The following is a 16,699-nucleotide window of genomic DNA, read 5'->3' on the forward strand; positions in this document are numbered from 1 at the left end:
ATGCAATGAGCTGGCGTTGATGCCTGAATGCCTCAGACATGCATAGAGTAACCCTATGGTTAGGAAGTACGCACCTACGCCGGCCTACATTCAATCCTGTCAAGCAATTATGTTACGATATATATCTGCTTGGCAACTACAGTCTATAGCTTATGGATATCGTAAACATACAGAGTGGCCCTGAAGCATAGATAGGCCATGTCTATGCTATGCAGTATACGAAGAGAGTAGTACAACAGGAGGGCTTTATTATACGAGGGCCAAAGAATGTCGACGACAATATGAGTACCCAATCTATGATTATTCGAGCTACCTAACCTATTATACAAGCAAGTTCCTGTCTAACCCAAATAAAAAAAAAGGAGAGATTCATCGCTATGCAGAACGCCCGATTGTATCGTGGTATCTCAAAACAAATAAGCCCGCCCAATGAGTGAATGAGAACGCCAAAGCCAACCACGTATGGGATATAGTACAAGGAGTGTGAGGGAAACGAACGTATTAATGGCGAGAAGCATCATCGGGGGTAGTGATCGTAAACTGGGGCACAGGGCGCTCCTCATCGGAGACACGCTGCTCGTTGAGGTCTTCCAGGGAGTTTGCCTCGTCGTCTGTCTTGTTCTTGTTCTGGCGTCTGCGCATGATCCGCTTGATGGGTCTGCCCATTGCAGCGAAGGCGCGGCCGAGAGGCTTCATGACGAATCCAACAGCGGTAGTCACAGCATCGAGAACAATGCCGACTGGCTTGTCGGGAATGCAGCGGAGGACAACAGCCCAGGGGAGGCAGCCAAATGCGCAGGCGATACAGATACCCCACTGCACGCTGGTGATCTCGCGGACGTTGAAGGCCTCGCCACCAACGTAGATGATCATGACTTGGCCGCCGACCATGATGCAGTTGATGCCGATGAACCAGTAGTTGCGGTGCATGCCTTCAAAGATGTTGAGCTTGTTATCGAGGCGGCGGTTGTTGAACTCGTTGAAGATCTGCATCCAGACGAAGGTGTTGAAGACGATGGTGTCGAGCTGGCGGTGGCGGGTATCTGGGTCGGAGGAAAGGTAGTCCGAGAGGATGCTGTCTCCGGCAAAGTAGAGCATGAAGGTGATGGCGAGCTGGTAGATGGCTTGGCCGAGGATCATCTTCCACATGGTCACGGTGAAGAGTGAGGCGCTCTTGGGCACGGGCTTGCGGTCGAGGATCTTGTCCGTGGGTGCGTCGGTTGCAAGGGCCAGAGCCGCGAAAGTGTCCATGATCAGGTTCACCCAGAGGAGCTGGACGGCGCTGAGAACACTCTCGTTGTCAGAGTTGTAGAGCGAGGAGACAAAGGTGAGGACGACGGCAGTGATGTTGACGGTGATTTGAAACTGGAGGAACTTGGCGACGGCGTCGTTGACTGCACGGCCCCATGCAATGGCGGTCACAATCGACTTGAAATTATCGTCAAGGAGGATAATAGAACTGGCCTCCTTGGCAACTTCAGTTCCAGCAATACCCATGGAGAAGCCTACGTCTGCTGTCTTCAGGGCTGGTCCGTCGTTGGTACCATCACCTGTCACTGCCACGGTTTCGCCCAACTTCTTCAGCCGAGCGACCAGAATACGCTTATCTTCAGGAGAAGAGCGTGCAAGAACTTGAAGGTGAGGGATGACCTTGTCCATGTCTTCCTCGGAGAGTTGGCGGAACTTGGGACCTTCCATGACAATGCCATCCTCGGTCTTGATACCGCAAGACTCGGCAATAGCAGTAGCAGTGCTGATATTGTCACCTGTAACCATCTTCACCTGAACACCGGCAACATGGCAGCGCTGAATAGCAGCAGGAACCTCAGGACGAAGAGGGTCCTGGATACCCATCACCCCAAGCCAGATCATGTCGCGGAAGATGCTGTCAAAATCAGCGGACTCTGGGTCATCCTGAACATGGGGAGCTTCGGCTGGCGGCCAGGCAGGGGTAGAGAAGTCCTTGTAGACCAGGCCAATCGTGCGCAGAGACTTCTTCGCGTACGATTCTATGGTGTCCAGGACATCCTGCTTGTCCTGAGCAGTTGCCGTCGAGATGCGCAGCTTGTCCGAGTCGTATTCGATTCTGTTCGAGCACTTGCCGACCATGATCTCTGCGGCTCCTTTGACGAGGAGGCGGTATTGACCCTCGGAGACTTGATACACCACGCCCATACATTTTCGAGCAGAGTCAAATGGAATTAGTTGGACTGTAGTGGCGGAGGCTCGCTCAGTGGTGACATCCATCCCCAGGTAGTCCCTGGCCAGTTGCAGCAGTGCCACTTCTGTCTTGCTACCGATGAACTGCTTCGCGCCTTCCTTTTCTTCCTCGAACGCCGTAGAGTTGAGAGCAATGCTTTTGACGAGGAGGTCGCGAGCTTCCCGGGGACTGGTCTTGAAAAGCTCCACGGCAGACATGGAGGTAGACTCTTCGCCGGGGCTTTGAACAAAGCCTTTCGAGCCCAGTGTTCCGGCGACCACGGTCATCTTATTCTGGGTTAGTGTGCCAGTCTTATCCGAGCAGATGACTGTTGCATTGCCCATGGTTTCGCAAGCTCGAAGAACACGAACAAGGTTGTTCTCTTTTACCATTCGTGTCGTAGCAAAGGCGAGAGCCAATGTCACGGCCAGCGGAAGGCCCTCTAATTGGAGTTAGTTATGGTTGTAAATAGTCTCGAAAGGATGCTTACCAGGAATTGCAACGACAATGACTGTCACTGCCACAATAAGAATGTCCACAAACTCTTGACCTTTGGCAGCCGAGCTACCAGTGTTGCTATCGAGGTTGGCGACAAAGCGGAAGAGCAAAGCAAAGAAGAGAATAATCGCGGCACTGTCACTGTTAGCACATGCCTGAACAACTCAAGTTGCAAACTTACCCTGATCCAAACCATCCAATCCAGTTCGCAAGTCGTCCAAGTTTGACTTGCAGGGGCGTAGGGTCGTTCGACTCTTGCAGGGACATGAGAATCCGGCCATAGCTAGAGAACTTTCCGACACTGGTCACAAGGTATGATCCGACACCTTCGAGGACATTGCTACCGGAGATCATGAACGGGTCGAGCTTCTTGGTGGCTGTCCCATCGGCAATCTGTCGAGATACCTCCAATCCGTCTGTCTTCTTCATCTGGTCGGATTCGCCAGTAGCGGATGACTCGTCGCATTTTATACCGTGGCCAGAGATGAGAACGCCGTCTGCCGGGATAGAGTCACCAGGTTCGACCTGGAGGATGTCGCCGACTGTGATGTCAAAGATCGAGATGAGGACCACCTTTCCGTTGCGAATGGCTTTCACCTCGCGGTCATCATTCTACACTAGTTAGATCTGAAGCAGAAGCGGAAATGAAGAAAACTTACCCTCTTGTTCAACTTTGCGAATTGCCGCTCCTTTTGCCAGTCATTCAACGCCGTCACTATCGTAACGATTGCGATGGCAATTACGATGGCAACTCCTTCGACCCAGTCAACTCCATGTCCTTCATCGATGGTCTGATATATTCCGAGCGACAGAGAAATGATTGCGGCGATCGTCAGCAGGATGATGATCTTATCATTGTAAGCCATCCACAGCAACATGAAAAACCCGGTTGACTTCCTCGCTGGCAGTCTATTCTGGCTGAAAACCCGTATCCGATCATAGAATTGTGTATCTTTGCCTTCAGAGCTGCCAGCAGCCTCAAGATAATCGAACGATGATGTCTCGGTATTATGCACAAGCTTTCCCTGTAGTGTCGTTTCATCGGTGGATAATCCTGATTTGAGATCAGTTCGTAGAGCCTGAGCTAAACCTGATAGTCCTCCAAGTGCTTGATATGCAGCCAGAGACTTGGGGTTCAGCATCTTGTTCAGCTGGCCAGGCGAGAAGGGGAACCTGTTATCTTGCACCCCGAAATCACCAACATTTTGGGGATCTGGATTGAGGGCTTCGGCTATTGGTACGTCGTCAAGATCTGAAAAGTCCATTGATACTTTACCCTTCTTAGGCTCTAGACTCGGCGATGCCTCTGAGTGGGCGATGGTCGCTGCACTCGAGACATTCGAGTCGGCCCGAGCGCGAAGAGTGTCGCCGTCAAGTGAATGTGAAGAGCGTGGGGGATCGCGATTCACGGTTAACAGATCTGCAGATGGCATAAGGGTTCTCGAGCCCGTTTGCCCAGGCGAAAATGGGCTCTGGTCGTCTTGGTGGATTTCAATCTGAGGAGTCGGCAGTCGCAGCGAGCCCTCAGAGTGATTGCGGGAGTTAGGGTTCGCCATAATCAACAGGCAAACTGCCGCGTAGCAAAACTGATGTATATTATGGTGTGTTATCTTGCATCAGGAAAACGATACGAAGGCTGGCAGATTCCGATGTTAGATATACGAATTGAAAGGAGGTGTGGAGGCAAAGGACGCACCTAGGCATATCTGGGCATTGAGGCAGTGCAAAGTATAGTGTATGACGAGGCAGAGATGCCACCTACCGAATCAATTTCCCATTTTCCAATATTGTGATTGGCCAACCACAGATTGCTCAATCAATTCTAGTCTCCAAAGTCCCTTGGCAGGGTCCTCTAGTGCCTACTGGGTTCTTGATTTCGCTGCTGGAACCCGTGTATAGCCTCTCTTTCATCTCGGTGGTGTTGGCAAACAAAGTACGGCGGCTACCAGAGTCTCTGTGAAACACACGGGCTGACTGGAAGCCCTTTGTTGGGTTCTCTAAGCGCTGACTAGATTGAAATCCCTCTTTAGTCGAGCGAAATGTGGGCTTCGACAGTGGTAGTCTTATGCGTATCTTGCAGGGCGACAGGCAAGGGATGGGTCCAGCGCCTAGTGAGACCGACGATAATGGCAATCCCGGCCAATAAAGCCGTCTCACAGTAATTCTTCACGCAGGAAAGCTCAGATCTTTGACGCCGAGCCTAACTGGCTGATTGGCTGCTGCTGCGCCTCGATACCCAGCATCCAGTTGGTTGCTGTGCAGCTATAGTAGTGCAAAGAGAGCTATGCAACGCGAGCATCCTCTTGCCGAGTATCTACAGAGTAGCGTTTCCACTTTCCGCATGACGTTATCTCGCGCGATTTTTCTTCATCTCTGGCATTCTTCTCTGTCCTTCGTTGAACCTTTACAGAACCACCTACGAGTGTGGCGCATGATCGAATTCTCAGGGGCAAGGGTTTGCACCGCCACACATCTGTGGCTGGTAGCTTGTTGAGCTCGGCTCCCAACAACGCTGAAGACTCAGTTTCGCCTTCACCTGGGCCCTGAAAACACACATTCTTGATGACTCGAGTGGCAATAGCTAACAGGTGAGCCTTGCACGTGGCTGTATCACGATCAGCCGGCTACCCTGCTTGGGTTTGTACTGACTGACCGAGGGTAAGACGAACGGGGCTGAGCAAGTGAGCGATAATGACTAGGATGATTTGGCCTTAGCCGTCAGGCTCAATGTGCTCAACGTGGAAGACCATCATATGCAGGGACTGCTTGCTGCCAGGGTAGGCAGCAAGAGCCTCGTGTCGGGCGCTGCAGACTACTGTGCGATGGATGAGCTTGTGTCCCTGAAACGGACACTTTCACCCACGAACAACCTTCATCTGAGCCTCATCCGGGCAAAACTTACGAGGTCCACAAGGAACAAAATAAGCAGGCATCCGACAATACGGTAGGCTTTTCTTGGCTTTGTCCGCATACATCAGCGTGGGTCAACCCCGCCGGTGAGACCTTGATGAGGTTCCTTTTTGCGCGTCCTGCCTAGATCGCAGTCATTGTGAATCAGGATTCAGTCTACCCTGTAAAACGTATCCCAACGCGGAGCGGGGCCGCGCCTGCGCCTGCGCCAGCGGATGTCTCTCCGATGTATACGTTGATGCTATGGGGTAGCTGTCTCGTTTGTGTAACTCGCCTCGACATCCAAGGCACCGTCCGGAATATCAGCAAGGCGCTTTCGCGTCTGAGATCTCAGATAGGCTTCAGTTATCGAAACCCAGTGCCCCCTTTACAGGTATCTTGGAAACCACGATTCGCCTGATCGCTGAACACGCCCACTTGAGAACATCGTCTCAGCCACAATACAAGAGCCGGACTCATGGTGTTCGGCGGAACGTCCGCAGTGGTCGTCTGATCCAGGCCGTGGGGGTGTATCAGCGGCTCCTCAAACACGCCTCTCCGTGTTTGCAGCCACGTCGGCACAGCTCGCCGCCAGTAGAAATGGTAAGAGAGTGCCTGGCGAGTGCTGAAGCTTTGATTCGTCATCTGCACAGCCCTCTGCTCTTCCTGAAGTGGCGCTACCTGACGTTTGACGATGGTGGGTTCTTTGACGAATTTTGGATGCTGCTGTGTCTGGTACGTCTGCCTGTTGTAGGTAACCATGATGGACGAGGTAGGCTGCGCGAGAGGGAGATGGTGAGGGAGCGCTTGAAGCTGTAAAGGGAAGCATTAACCAAATTTGTTGAGTACTCGATCAAGGAAGTAGGGAATACCTCGATCGGAGCCTAGGGCCTGTTGTCCTGGGCTCGGATCTCAATTGCTGCCCGTTGTTGAGCCGTACGAATCTTGCTCGAAGTTTCTGGTAGTCTAGTCTGAGGGGGCGAGGGAATAAGTTGATGGTGGGTGACTGACGTTTACATGAGAGGATTTGGAAGTAGAAGTCGGGGAAGAAAGAGTTTCTCTGCGGCAAAGATCGCTCCTTCTTTCTCCGCGCGTCCACAAACAACTCACACCGAGCAAGATACAAGCCATGACAGAGAATGGACTCTTCAGCTCTCGAATTCGAAAAGCACCTCTCGTATGTCGTGCAGCCAACATTCCGGCCTTGTCTTATGAAACCAGACAGCTCAGTGCACAATGGGGACTTACAAGAAGCGAGCCGCAATGTCAAGAGTGAAGATATCCTAATCTCTTGACAAGCTCTTGATCACAAAACTACCCACCCTCCTTCTACTCTCTCAGGTCAGGGTGGTGTCTTTCCGATCTTGGCTAACCCCATATGCTGAAGGGGACGTGTTGCTGACCGGGCGTGCACCCTAGAGACAAGAGACGTTTAGGGGCGCATCCATCACGACGACTCTTGCCTCGTTTATGTCGCCCTTTCCCTCAAAGACCAAGTGCGAATGGCTATAAGTCAGATCTACGGACCAAAACGCAGATCAACGCAGAAGCGCCATCACAACGCTGATAACGAGTCGGCGGGTTCATGTTATCTGGGAGCTAAGGAGTTGCCCAAGACAAAAGCTGCGGTTCATCGACTTGCGTCTCTTCGTCTACAAACAGCTGATGGCTGGGACTAGAGACAATATGTTTTCTGGCCATGACCTTTATCATAGAGCTCTTATCGAATTTGTTGCCGGTGAGGACCTTGAGAAGATGAGCTCAATCTGATGCAGATAACCCCAAGGTCCCCAGCCCTACCCCGTACGGTCAGCGCAGTGCACATCATCCCATCCTCCGCCAACAGCGTACATGTGAGTACCTTGAGGACCTAAGTACCCTGGGGAACATCCACACGACTCACGAGATCACTGTATAAGCATGTATTGCGTATATAATCATACCGTCTTGCAGACAAGGCGCGACAAATCAATTTATTACTACCTATCACATCATTCTTTCCCCCAATTTCAATTCACACCAATAGCAAACATATCAGAGAATGGCACAACTCCACGATATTCTCATCGTCGGCGCTGGCCCCTGCGGTCTGGCCGTAGCCGCACGATTGAGAGAACACACGCCCTCTGCCATATTCACAGACTCCGAACACCAGCGATACCACTGGATCAACAAGCACAAGGGCAGGATGAATCTCGTCAGACGAAGACCAGGAAAGATGAGTAGCATAGGCGTTCCCAAGCAACAGGCCGCTTCAGTAAAGGAACGGGCTTCGTCGGTATCAAGCGAAGGTTCAAACGCTTCTACTTCGACAACGTCAACAGCAGAAAACGACTCCGCTACATCTCTATCCTCACAAGCCTCCGACTCCGAATTCGAGCCCGAAGGAGAGAAAGAGCAATTCCCTACCCTCAAGATCCTCGACTCAACAGGTCCCAACTGGCTCACGAAGTGGCACCGCGCCTTCCGCACTCTCGAAATCGCGCAGCTTCGCAGCCCGATGTTCTTCCACGTTGACCCTAGTGACCGCGACGGCATGCTCGCATATACAACCGAACAGGGGCGAGAAACTGATCTTTGGGAGATACCGGGTTGTGTAGGGAAGGAGATCTCGAAGCACAAGAAGAAGAAGCAGCAGCGCCAACGATTAAAGCAGAGGAAAGGAAACCTGGGTGTGTTGGGAGACACGGAGATCGATGAGCGCGATCGCAAGGATTACTTCTCTCCTGGGACGGGATTGTTTAGGGACTTCTGTGAGAGTGTTGTGGGGAGGTATGGGCTTGATAGGAAGGGATTAGTCGAGGAAGGGGAGGTTGCTGATATCACGTATGGTTACGTGGATGACGTTGATTCTGTCAAGAAGGTGTTCACAGTCATGACGAAGGATGGGAGAATCTTCTATGCTAGGGCTGTGGTGCTGGCTGTTGGACCTGGTGGGAAGAAGATCATGCCCTTTGAACTGAACGAACAGGAGAAAGACGGTGCTTGCCACAGCTCTGAGATCAAGCCAGGCCTTTTCCCGAGTCCCTATGTGAAGAGAAAGATCCAGGCACGGAGGGAAACGAACCTAGTTGTTGTGGGAGGCGGACTATCATCCGCGCAGATCGTCGACATGGCAATCCGCAAGGGCGTGAGCAAGGTATGGTTCCTAATGAGGTCTGACTTTAAAGGTATGCTCTTCCCTCTCTACCATACCATCCTTCCAAAACACATGGATCTAACCAAGCTGGGTGACGGCAGTCAAGCACTTCGACATAACCCTAACCTGGATGGGGAAATTCAAAAACTACGAAAAAGCCGTCTTCTGGTCCGCCGACACAGACGAAGAGCGTCTTGAGATGATCAAGACCGCACGAGGCGGCGGCAGCATAACACCGCGATACCAGAAGATCCTCCAACAACACGTCTCAACAGGGAAGGTCTCCATCCACACACGCACAACCATCACATCGAAATCCTACAGCCCCTCCACGAAAACCTGGAGTCTCACCACCGACCCGCCGATTCCTGACTTTCCCGCCGAAATCGACTACATGTACTTCGCAACAGGGATGCACATGGACGTCAACGAGTTGCCGTTCTTGCAGAACATGCATAAGGAGTACCCCATCCGCTCTATCGGCGGCTTGCCATGCCTCACAGATGACCTAATGTGGCAGGTGGATGTGCCGCTGTATATGACGGGGCGACTTGGGGCGTTGAGGTTGGGGCCTGGCGCACCGAATCTCGAGGGTGCGAGACTTGGGGCTGAGAGGGTTGCATGGAGTTTGGAGGAGGTCCTGGGAAAGAAGGCTTTTGGGCACGGCGAAGAGGATGAAGGGGATGTAGAGCGGTCCGTGGAGTGTTTTTGCGGCCTGGGGAATCGGTATGCTGGGTTGGCTGAGGCGTGAGGAGTGGTCATACGCCAAGGGTAGGAGATAATGCAAAAGAAAAGCTCAGTCCTCAACCTGGGAGGCACGAGGACAGCTTTAGCCATTTACAATGACCATATCACAGAGAAACATAGTATGGAAGAATTACATTAATGCTAGCATAACAACAAAACGCCTCCCGAGGCCATAAGCTCTAACTCCGTTCTTAACAACATTAGCACCAGCAGCCAGCTACTTATGCCACTTCTTTGTCTTCCCCGTTGGCGCAACTGTAACCACACCAGCGCCCGCAGCCCTAGCCCTCGGCGCACCGCCGCCTTCCCGGCGATGCCACGCATCATGTGGCCAGATCCACCCCCGTACACGCTTCGCATCACGCTTCTCGCCAATCTGCGGCTCTGGAATCCACTTGTCCTTCCCTTCGGGTAGAGTCCGTTGACGTGTGAGTGCGCCGGGCCCGCCGACATTGAGATGAGACGAAGGTTGCGACGGGAGTGGAACGGACTTAGATAGCATGAGGAGGAAGTACAGAGCTAGACTGGCGGTCATCGGAACGTTGAGGCCTTCTGGTGCTCCGGCTGGAATTGGGACGCCGTACCCCATTCCGTCGTGATGAGGATGGGTGTGCGGCGGTGACTGGCTGGCAAGAGAGCTGTCGGTAGATGGGGTGGGTGAGCTGGGTGAACCATAGGCGGATGAGTTGTGCTCAGAGCTCTCGTTAGCCGCGTGGGAAGCGATGTTGGTCGGAATTGGCGCGGATACTTCAAGGAATCCAAAGTACGGGACATCGTCGCCCGGGTCGCAACCTGCGCGGACGCAAACAAGCTCGATCTCCGTGATGATGAAGCCGTAGCGGCAGGAGTGCTCGCGCATGCAGCGCTGCAGATGGGCCAGGCCGTTGAGGTACTCCACGCGTCGATGCGGTGCTTCATTGCGCATGCCTGTGTTCCACCGGTCGAAGCTCTTGGCTATTCCGACCAGGCGACCGCGAGGAAGGCCCGACGTTGTTTGTTCGCTATCGGAGGCATAGTTGGCCAAAAAGTGCGGGCCACCGTAGTTCTTGTTGGCTGGAGTTCTAGGCGCCGGAGCAGGGTACAAGGATATGTGATCATGACCTTGAGACACGGCGAGAGCTGCATTGACTCGCGGGGCATACATATCCTGGACGAGACCAACGAGCGCGGCTTCTGAGTCTGGAGACAGGCGGTTGCTTTGGACTACTGTCGGGGGCGTCAGGTTTGAAGGGATCGCCGTTTTCAGTAGCTTAGTTAGTCCTTTGATCGAGTTGAACGTATCCAGCGAAAAAGAAGTCCAGCTGCGTAGGTTTCGAACATCCCACCAGAAATAGTCATGAAGGCCTCTGGTGGGAATTACGCTTACATTGCGGACTAGGTTGATTGCTTGCGTTGGGCTTGTAAGGTACGATAGGAGAGTGGTTGACTGTGCACAGACGCTGGGAATCGGATGCGCAAGGCCAACAGGCGAGCACTGGGCACTGGTAACTTGTGCGTAGCCGTATGGGGAAGCTGGAAGTGCGAGCTGCGCCGGGGCTTCCCTGGACTTGGCTGCGGGCTCAGCCGGTGAGTCCCGCAAGAATGGAGGATACACGATGATATTCGGTGTGGCCGGTGTAATTGGTGCCGTAGGGGAAGGCTGAGGCTGAGCTGCATACTTTGGGTATTGTCGATAGGTCGAAAAGGCGTATTTGACCTCCTCAATGCTTGAGGCTGAACCCGAGCGAGAGTGGTTGCCAGATCCCCTGCGTTTGTGGGACGGTGTAATGCTCACGGGAGACGAAAGTGTTGATTCATTGTACGATGCATAGACAGGCGAGGTATGAGCGGATGAGACAGCGGCCAGCCTGTCTGATACCTCAACCACGTTTTGCTGGACTGACGGACGCCGGGACGGATATGGAATGAACCCTGGCGGGTTCCGAGTGTTGGAAAGGAACCGCCGGTGACGCCGCGGTCCAGCTGCTGGTGGTGGCTCAATGACGACGTCTTGTGATCTGATCCTAGGAAGAAGAGCAGGTCCGTGTTGATATCGAGGAGGAGAATCTATCGTTGGACTCGTGGCCGAGGTGACGGCAGACCAAGGAGACGAGTCGTTAGAGTATACAGATGAATCTGATGCATGGCGATTATGGGAGTGTCCAGCCAGCTCCTGGTACTGCACAGGAGGGGTGGTGGGTCGGTAGTATGGAAAACCCAGAGACATTTTTGTGTGGTCACAGGGATGAAATAGGCGAATTAGGCTGTGGTGTAGGTAGTCGGAAGAGCCAGCTTCCCAAGCAAAAGATACAGGAGAGAATAGGCCAAACTTTTCTAAGCCGGAGAGATATCAAATCCCAAGCATGGCAATTGTTAATGGCAAGACAAGTGGACAAGTGGGAATGGTTGGCCGTTAAATGCTTCAGGCACGAAAGTATTCAGAGCCAAAATAGAAGCACTCCATCAACGGAACATCTCAGGGACCAAATAACCTGAAACATGGAGAGAGCTCCATTGAGACGCCAGATATACAGCCGAGGCGGGTGTTTCCAGCAAGAACCAGGTCTAGGCTGCCAGTTCCTGCTGCTTTGATCCGAAGTCCAGGGTACCTTCAGCAAGCACGGGTGTTTCACCTAGCAGCTGCGCGGCAAAATGTTACTATATTTCGCATGTTTCTGCTATCCTCAGGCGTGAATCACTGAGGAATGGTTCGCGCAAGCGCCAGGGGAGATCTATAATCGGCATTGGTGTGTTTCGTCTATTCTGGGTAGCAGTGAGCTAAATTTACCCAGATTTCGCGAAAGCCTGAGGTTTCGACATGTCGGCGGCAAGCAGAGGTACTGGTGGACATCTGTTGTAACGAGGATGCCGGGGACGCCTCATGGTGCGTGCGCCTCTGGAGGGAGGTCTATAAGCGCCGGGGTTGATATGGGACAGCCAGGATGCGACAGGGGTATCGCAAACGCCACGGTAGGCAGTTCCTGGACCAGCATGACGTCTGCAAGAGCACCAGGGCCCCAGATGTTCTAAGAATACCTCCCCGGCGACTAAGGTGGTCTCAGTACGCGCCGACGACCCCGTCCAGCTAGGCGCCGCGGTGGGTGTCGAATGTTCTCGTCAATCAGTTGATATAGCGGCTTGGCTCATCTGAAACACCAAATGGCATTAAATCGAAGAAAAACTCTGCCTTGGGCTGGCCGGGATTGGATGGATTTAGAATTGGTGATGGATGTTGGAGAAGTTAAGGTTGACCCTGACGGCGATGATGCGCACGGGATCTCTTCCTTCCTTCCGCCCACCAAAACCAACCAATGGGCACCTTGCAGAGGGAGATCGCAGGAGCCGCAAACACGGCGTCAAGGCTCATGCGAGTGGCTTTTAGGGTACGGAGAATGTTTCAATGTTCCATCGAGTGTTGTCGTATGATCTTCCCAGACCTTTGGTTATTACCTAGCAATTTCTACGAATGAACGATATCGGATCATATAGATTGATTAACGGTATTAGTATAAGTCAAAACAAGCTTTGGTGTGTTTCATGAATCGGAAGCTTTCCAGCGCCGCCTTGCCCAGAAGATAAAAAAAATGCAGAACGACTCTATCGTAACGAATCAAGAGAACATCATGCAAGAGGGAATCTAAAAGTCGTATAGACAAATCCCCGTCGTAAGAGGATCATAAGAAGTAAAAGTGATTATATGCTGGTCGTCATTCATGCCTTGATCTCGTACTTGCGGCGGAACATGCCGTCGATCTCAGTGAGGTAATATGTGCCGGGGAATAGCGTCTCGGGGTTGCCAGAAGGCTTGAAGTCCTTGGACAGGTGGGCGTGCTCACGGAGTTCGCACATGGCCTCGTAGTCCTTGGGAGTCAGGACAGTCCGGGAGTCGAGACGCTTGTGCAGGTTCAGGTTCTCAACAATGTATGAAACGTCGCCAACAACCTTGGCGCTAAACAGAGAGCTAGCGAGACCACTGCCGTAGGAGAAGAAACCAAGGCGCTTAGGGGGCTGGCTGGGGTCGAAGGTAACGTTGCTGAGCAGAGCGCAGAGACCAGCGTAGACGGTGGCGGTGTACATGTTACCGCACAGGGTGGCAACGTCAAGACCAGGGCGCACGCGCTCGGCGAAACGCTTTTTGGTCAGAGCCATGAAGGTCTTCTCGACGTTCTTGTCGGTCAGGGAGGTCTCGTAGTCGAGGTCACGAAGCTCGGGGGCAACTTCAGCAAACGCGGGGTGGGTGGGATTAGCGAGGAAGTCGTTGTAGAGCATACGAGCGTAGGACTTTTGCACAAGCTTGCACGTGGGGGCGTGGAAGAGGATGTAGTCGAAGCGGTCAAGGGCAGTCTTGGTCTCATCCTGGGTGACACCATTGGTGCCGTTCTGGGCCTTCTCCTTCAGGGTCTTCTCACGGGTGCCGTAGGCCTTGTAGCAGGCATCAACAGCCTCGGTGTAGCATCGGAGGGAGAAGTGGCCGTCAACAACGGGATACTCGCTGGTAAGGTCGGGCTTGTAGAAGTCGTAGGCGTGGGTGAGGTAAGAAGCGCGGAGACCGGGTTCGAAGGCGATAGGGGCGTCGGGGCCGATCAGCATGGCTACGCATCCAGCACCACCAGTAGGGCGGGCGGCACCCTTGGCATAGAGAGCAATGTCACCACAAACAACGACGGCGTCTCTGCCGTCCCAGGCGGAGGACTCGACCCAGTTAATGCTGTTGAAAAGCGCGTTGGTTCCTCCGTAGCAGGCGTTGACAGTGTCAATACCCTCAATGTTGGTGTTTCCGTGGGGAGCAAAGAGCTGCATCAGGACGGACTTGACGGACTTGGACTTGTCCAGCAGAGTCTCGGTACCGACTTCCAATCGACCGATCGAGTTGGGGTCGACGTTGTACTTCTTCATCAGGGAGGAAAGGGTGGTAAGGGCAATGGAGTAGATGTCTATACAGGGAAAATTAGTATCAGCCGATGGAGACTGGCGATGGTGGTCTAAACGTACCCTCGCGGTCATCACAGAAGCTCATCTTGGTCTGACCGAGACCAATTGTGTACTTTCCCTCGCTAACGCCATCGTGCTTCTCCAGCTCGGTCTGTTCGAGACACTGGCTGGGGAAGTAGACCTCAATGGCCTTGATACCGATGTTCTGGGGGCGAGACATAATAGCGGTGACGGGAGGAAAGGCGGGAGTATAATCGGGTAAAAAGATGGTCAAGAACAACCTCAAGGAAGAAGATGGAGAGGAGGAGGATAAAAGGGAGGGAGGCGAGATGGAGAGAAGAACAGGAAAAGTATTGATTGTGAAGGAGAGGCCCAGGGGTGCAAACGTGGGCTGTATAAGTAGTCCGGGATGAGCCAGGCCAGAAAATGCAGCGTAGGTCCTGTCCCTGAGCAAGAGTGGTCCCCTCCACCCCTCCTCCTGAGGCTTGCTGGCCCCAAGATTGTCCTGGGGACACAGCTCGAGGACCTCATACAGCCGATACACGCAAGAATAATGTCAGAGAAAAAGCGGCTAGCGCAGCGGTTGTACCACTCAAGAGCATTGCAGAGGTCCGCCAGTGGGGCTGAGACGACTTTTTCGCTTCCGAGGGGCGAGCCCGTGCCTGAGGCTAGTGCAGTGGCTGATGCACATCCCTCGTTCTGCTGTATACTACTTCTGTAGACTCCTCTCCACGAGTGATCATGTCTTCTGCAATTGTATCTTGCGCAATCTCCTCTTTCAATGTCGATATACTCTACAGAAACCTTGCCGCGATGCTGCTGAAGATCATCCAACATATTTCCACCTTGGTTGCGGCGTACTGAAAAGTCGACCGTGCAGGATCTGGTATACGCTGTAAACTTCATCCTGTTCCGGCCTCGCAACAAACAACAACCTCCCCGATCTAAGATGCTTCATTTCTCCTTCTGTCCGTACTCACCGACTCTCCAAGTCAGCTCACTGAAACCACTTTCTCCAATATTGGGTCAACCTTGGCTCAATTGCTGATTTACCAGCCACAGCTAGTGCTACCAATATCAGTGTCGATTCCATACTCGTCGTACCAGCTTCTACACTGCAGGTTTGGTTATCGAGTATATGCCGCCAGGGTGATCGAGCCTTACCTGCAGTCAGATATGAAAGATACTCCGCTACTCCATCCTGGATCCTTGTTGCCCGTAAATCGGCAGTTGTGATAACCTCGTCCGGTGCAAGTCCCAAGCTGCAACCAGGTTTCAATACTCTGCTCCTCAGCAACGCCAGTCACAACCCGCACAGGCCTTGTCATCGGAAAACAGGATTTAGGATTGACACACTCGCCGTTGAATACAGCAGTGATTGTGATTACAGTGTAGATGTCATCTTGTCTGGTTGAGCTACCAAGTCAGGACTACACACGGCACAATTTGCGGGAACACTCAGCGATCGGAATTTACTCGGCGTTCGAACGTCTTATGCTTCGCTGACGGCACGGTCGAACAATCCAAAGTAGGACATGAGGCCGCTGCATGACATACTGAGTACTCCGTAGTCGAAGGCGTCAGGCTTTCTGTTCCGTATATACTCCGTGACTGTTAGCAATGTGTGAGTCAGTCCTGCTCGGTAAAAATTAGGTTAGAGTTGCCGGGGCCACCAAGATGACAGCAATTGCCGGGGTAAGTTCCTCACATGAACCGAGTGTGTAGCTCTCTTGCTTCTCATTCCGAAGGTATCAGACTGAGGGATACCGCCGCGGCCTCACGGAGTAAGTGACGGAGTACGAAGCTGCGACATCGGCTCTTCCCTCCCGTCTCCGGGACGGCGGAAGATGATCGATGACCGGTGCAGGATCTCGATTCTAGAAGCCCTTGCATGTTGACCCTGGTCCCAGTACTGAAGAGATTGATAATCTTATCTTGTGGGCCCGCCCAACAAGCTTGATCCTCGTCGGTGTCTACCATCATTTTAGTCCTAAGTCGTCATGATCCTCATTCAGCCGTCCAAGGCTAGCACATGCTCTATTCAATCAGCATCCTTATCGCTCAGCTGTATTTATATGTACTTACTCATTTGAAAGTTTATTTGGAGTCGCGGTAGAGTTTAGCTCTTCGGTTGTAAGGACCAAGCGACGATCAAATGCGACGAACCTTGTATCTATGGCGATGGTTCGAAGTCTCGATAACCTTCAAGACTATATCCTATTCATAAAAGCCTGTGTCTTGCTAGCTTATTCTGTATGTGTTAGTCTTCTAATCACCAAAGTAGTGTGCTCAGTCTCAATCTTGATATATATTTT

General features: G+C 52.6%; 4 protein-coding genes across 4 annotated transcripts; 1 reads left to right on the plus strand and 3 right to left on the minus strand.

Annotated features, from left to right (window-relative positions):
- Nucleotides 1–275: 275 nt before the first annotated feature.
- Nucleotides 276–4,300, minus strand: pmcB (putative calcium-translocating P-type ATPase(PMCA-type)). Its single transcript, XM_073724130.1, has 4 exons — nucleotides 3,358–4,300; nucleotides 2,880–3,310; nucleotides 2,691–2,833; nucleotides 276–2,642 (listed from the first exon to the last, which is right to left on the minus strand). The coding sequence occupies exons 1-4, from the start codon at nucleotides 4,252–4,254 to the stop codon at nucleotides 502–504; spliced, it is 3,612 nt and encodes a 1,203-aa protein (XP_073584783.1). The 5' UTR covers nucleotides 4,255–4,300; the 3' UTR covers nucleotides 276–501.
- A 3,271-nt stretch (nucleotides 4,301–7,571) lies between these two features.
- BDW74DRAFT_137864 (FAD binding domain protein) lies at nucleotides 7,572–9,596 on the plus strand. The gene is made up of 2 exons (XM_073722446.1): nucleotides 7,572–8,757; nucleotides 8,828–9,596. Exons 1-2 carry the CDS (start codon nucleotides 7,629–7,631, stop codon nucleotides 9,475–9,477), a joined length of 1,779 nt encoding a protein of 592 aa, XP_073584784.1. The 5' UTR covers nucleotides 7,572–7,628; the 3' UTR covers nucleotides 9,478–9,596.
- A 6-nt stretch (nucleotides 9,597–9,602) lies between these two features.
- Nucleotides 9,603–11,998, minus strand: BDW74DRAFT_137877 (uncharacterized protein). Its single transcript, XM_073722447.1, has one exon. It carries the CDS (start codon nucleotides 11,677–11,679, stop codon nucleotides 9,691–9,693), a length of 1,989 nt encoding a protein of 662 aa, XP_073584785.1. The 5' UTR covers nucleotides 11,680–11,998; the 3' UTR covers nucleotides 9,603–9,690.
- A 926-nt stretch (nucleotides 11,999–12,924) lies between these two features.
- Nucleotides 12,925–15,044, minus strand: erg13 (hydroxymethylglutaryl-CoA synthase). The gene is made up of 2 exons (XM_073724131.1): nucleotides 14,445–15,044; nucleotides 12,925–14,386 (listed from the first exon to the last, which is right to left on the minus strand). The coding sequence occupies exons 1-2, from the start codon at nucleotides 14,602–14,604 to the stop codon at nucleotides 13,164–13,166; spliced, it is 1,383 nt and encodes a 460-aa protein (XP_073584786.1). The 5' UTR covers nucleotides 14,605–15,044; the 3' UTR covers nucleotides 12,925–13,163.
- Between the last annotated feature and the right edge of the window lie 1,655 nt (nucleotides 15,045–16,699).

This window comes from Aspergillus multicolor (assembly GCF_047715735.1).
Source record: "Aspergillus multicolor strain CBS 133.54 unplaced genomic scaffold BDW74scaffold_9, whole genome shotgun sequence".
Lineage (NCBI taxonomy): Eukaryota > Fungi > Ascomycota > Eurotiomycetes > Eurotiales > Aspergillaceae > Aspergillus > Aspergillus multicolor.

Excerpts from the sequence above, each read along its gene's own strand:
- pmcB (XM_073724130.1), bottom strand. The coding sequence starts at position 4,254 with ATGGCGAACCCTAACTCCCGCAATCACTCTGAGGGCTCGCTGCGACTG. Across the intron at positions 3,311-3,357 it reads TCGCAAAGTTGAACAAGAGG|AATGATGACCGCGAGGTGAA; the intron begins GTAAGTTTTCTT and ends TAACTAGTGTAG. Across the intron at positions 2,834-2,879 it reads ATTGGATGGTTTGGATCAGG|TGCCGCGATTATTCTCTTCT; the intron begins GTAAGTTTGCAA and ends TAACAGTGACAG.
- BDW74DRAFT_137864 (XM_073722446.1), top strand. The coding sequence starts at position 7,629 with ATGGCACAACTCCACGATATTCTCATCGTCGGCGCTGGCCCCTGCGGT. Across the intron at positions 8,758-8,827 it reads AATGAGGTCTGACTTTAAAG|TCAAGCACTTCGACATAACC; the intron begins GTATGCTCTTCC and ends GGGTGACGGCAG.
- BDW74DRAFT_137877 (XM_073722447.1), bottom strand. The coding sequence starts at position 11,679 with ATGTCTCTGGGTTTTCCATACTACCGACCCACCACCCCTCCTGTGCAG.
- erg13 (XM_073724131.1), bottom strand. The coding sequence starts at position 14,604 with ATGTCTCGCCCCCAGAACATCGGTATCAAGGCCATTGAGGTCTACTTC. Across the intron at positions 14,387-14,444 it reads CTTCTGTGATGACCGCGAGG|ACATCTACTCCATTGCCCTT; the intron begins GTACGTTTAGAC and ends TTCCCTGTATAG.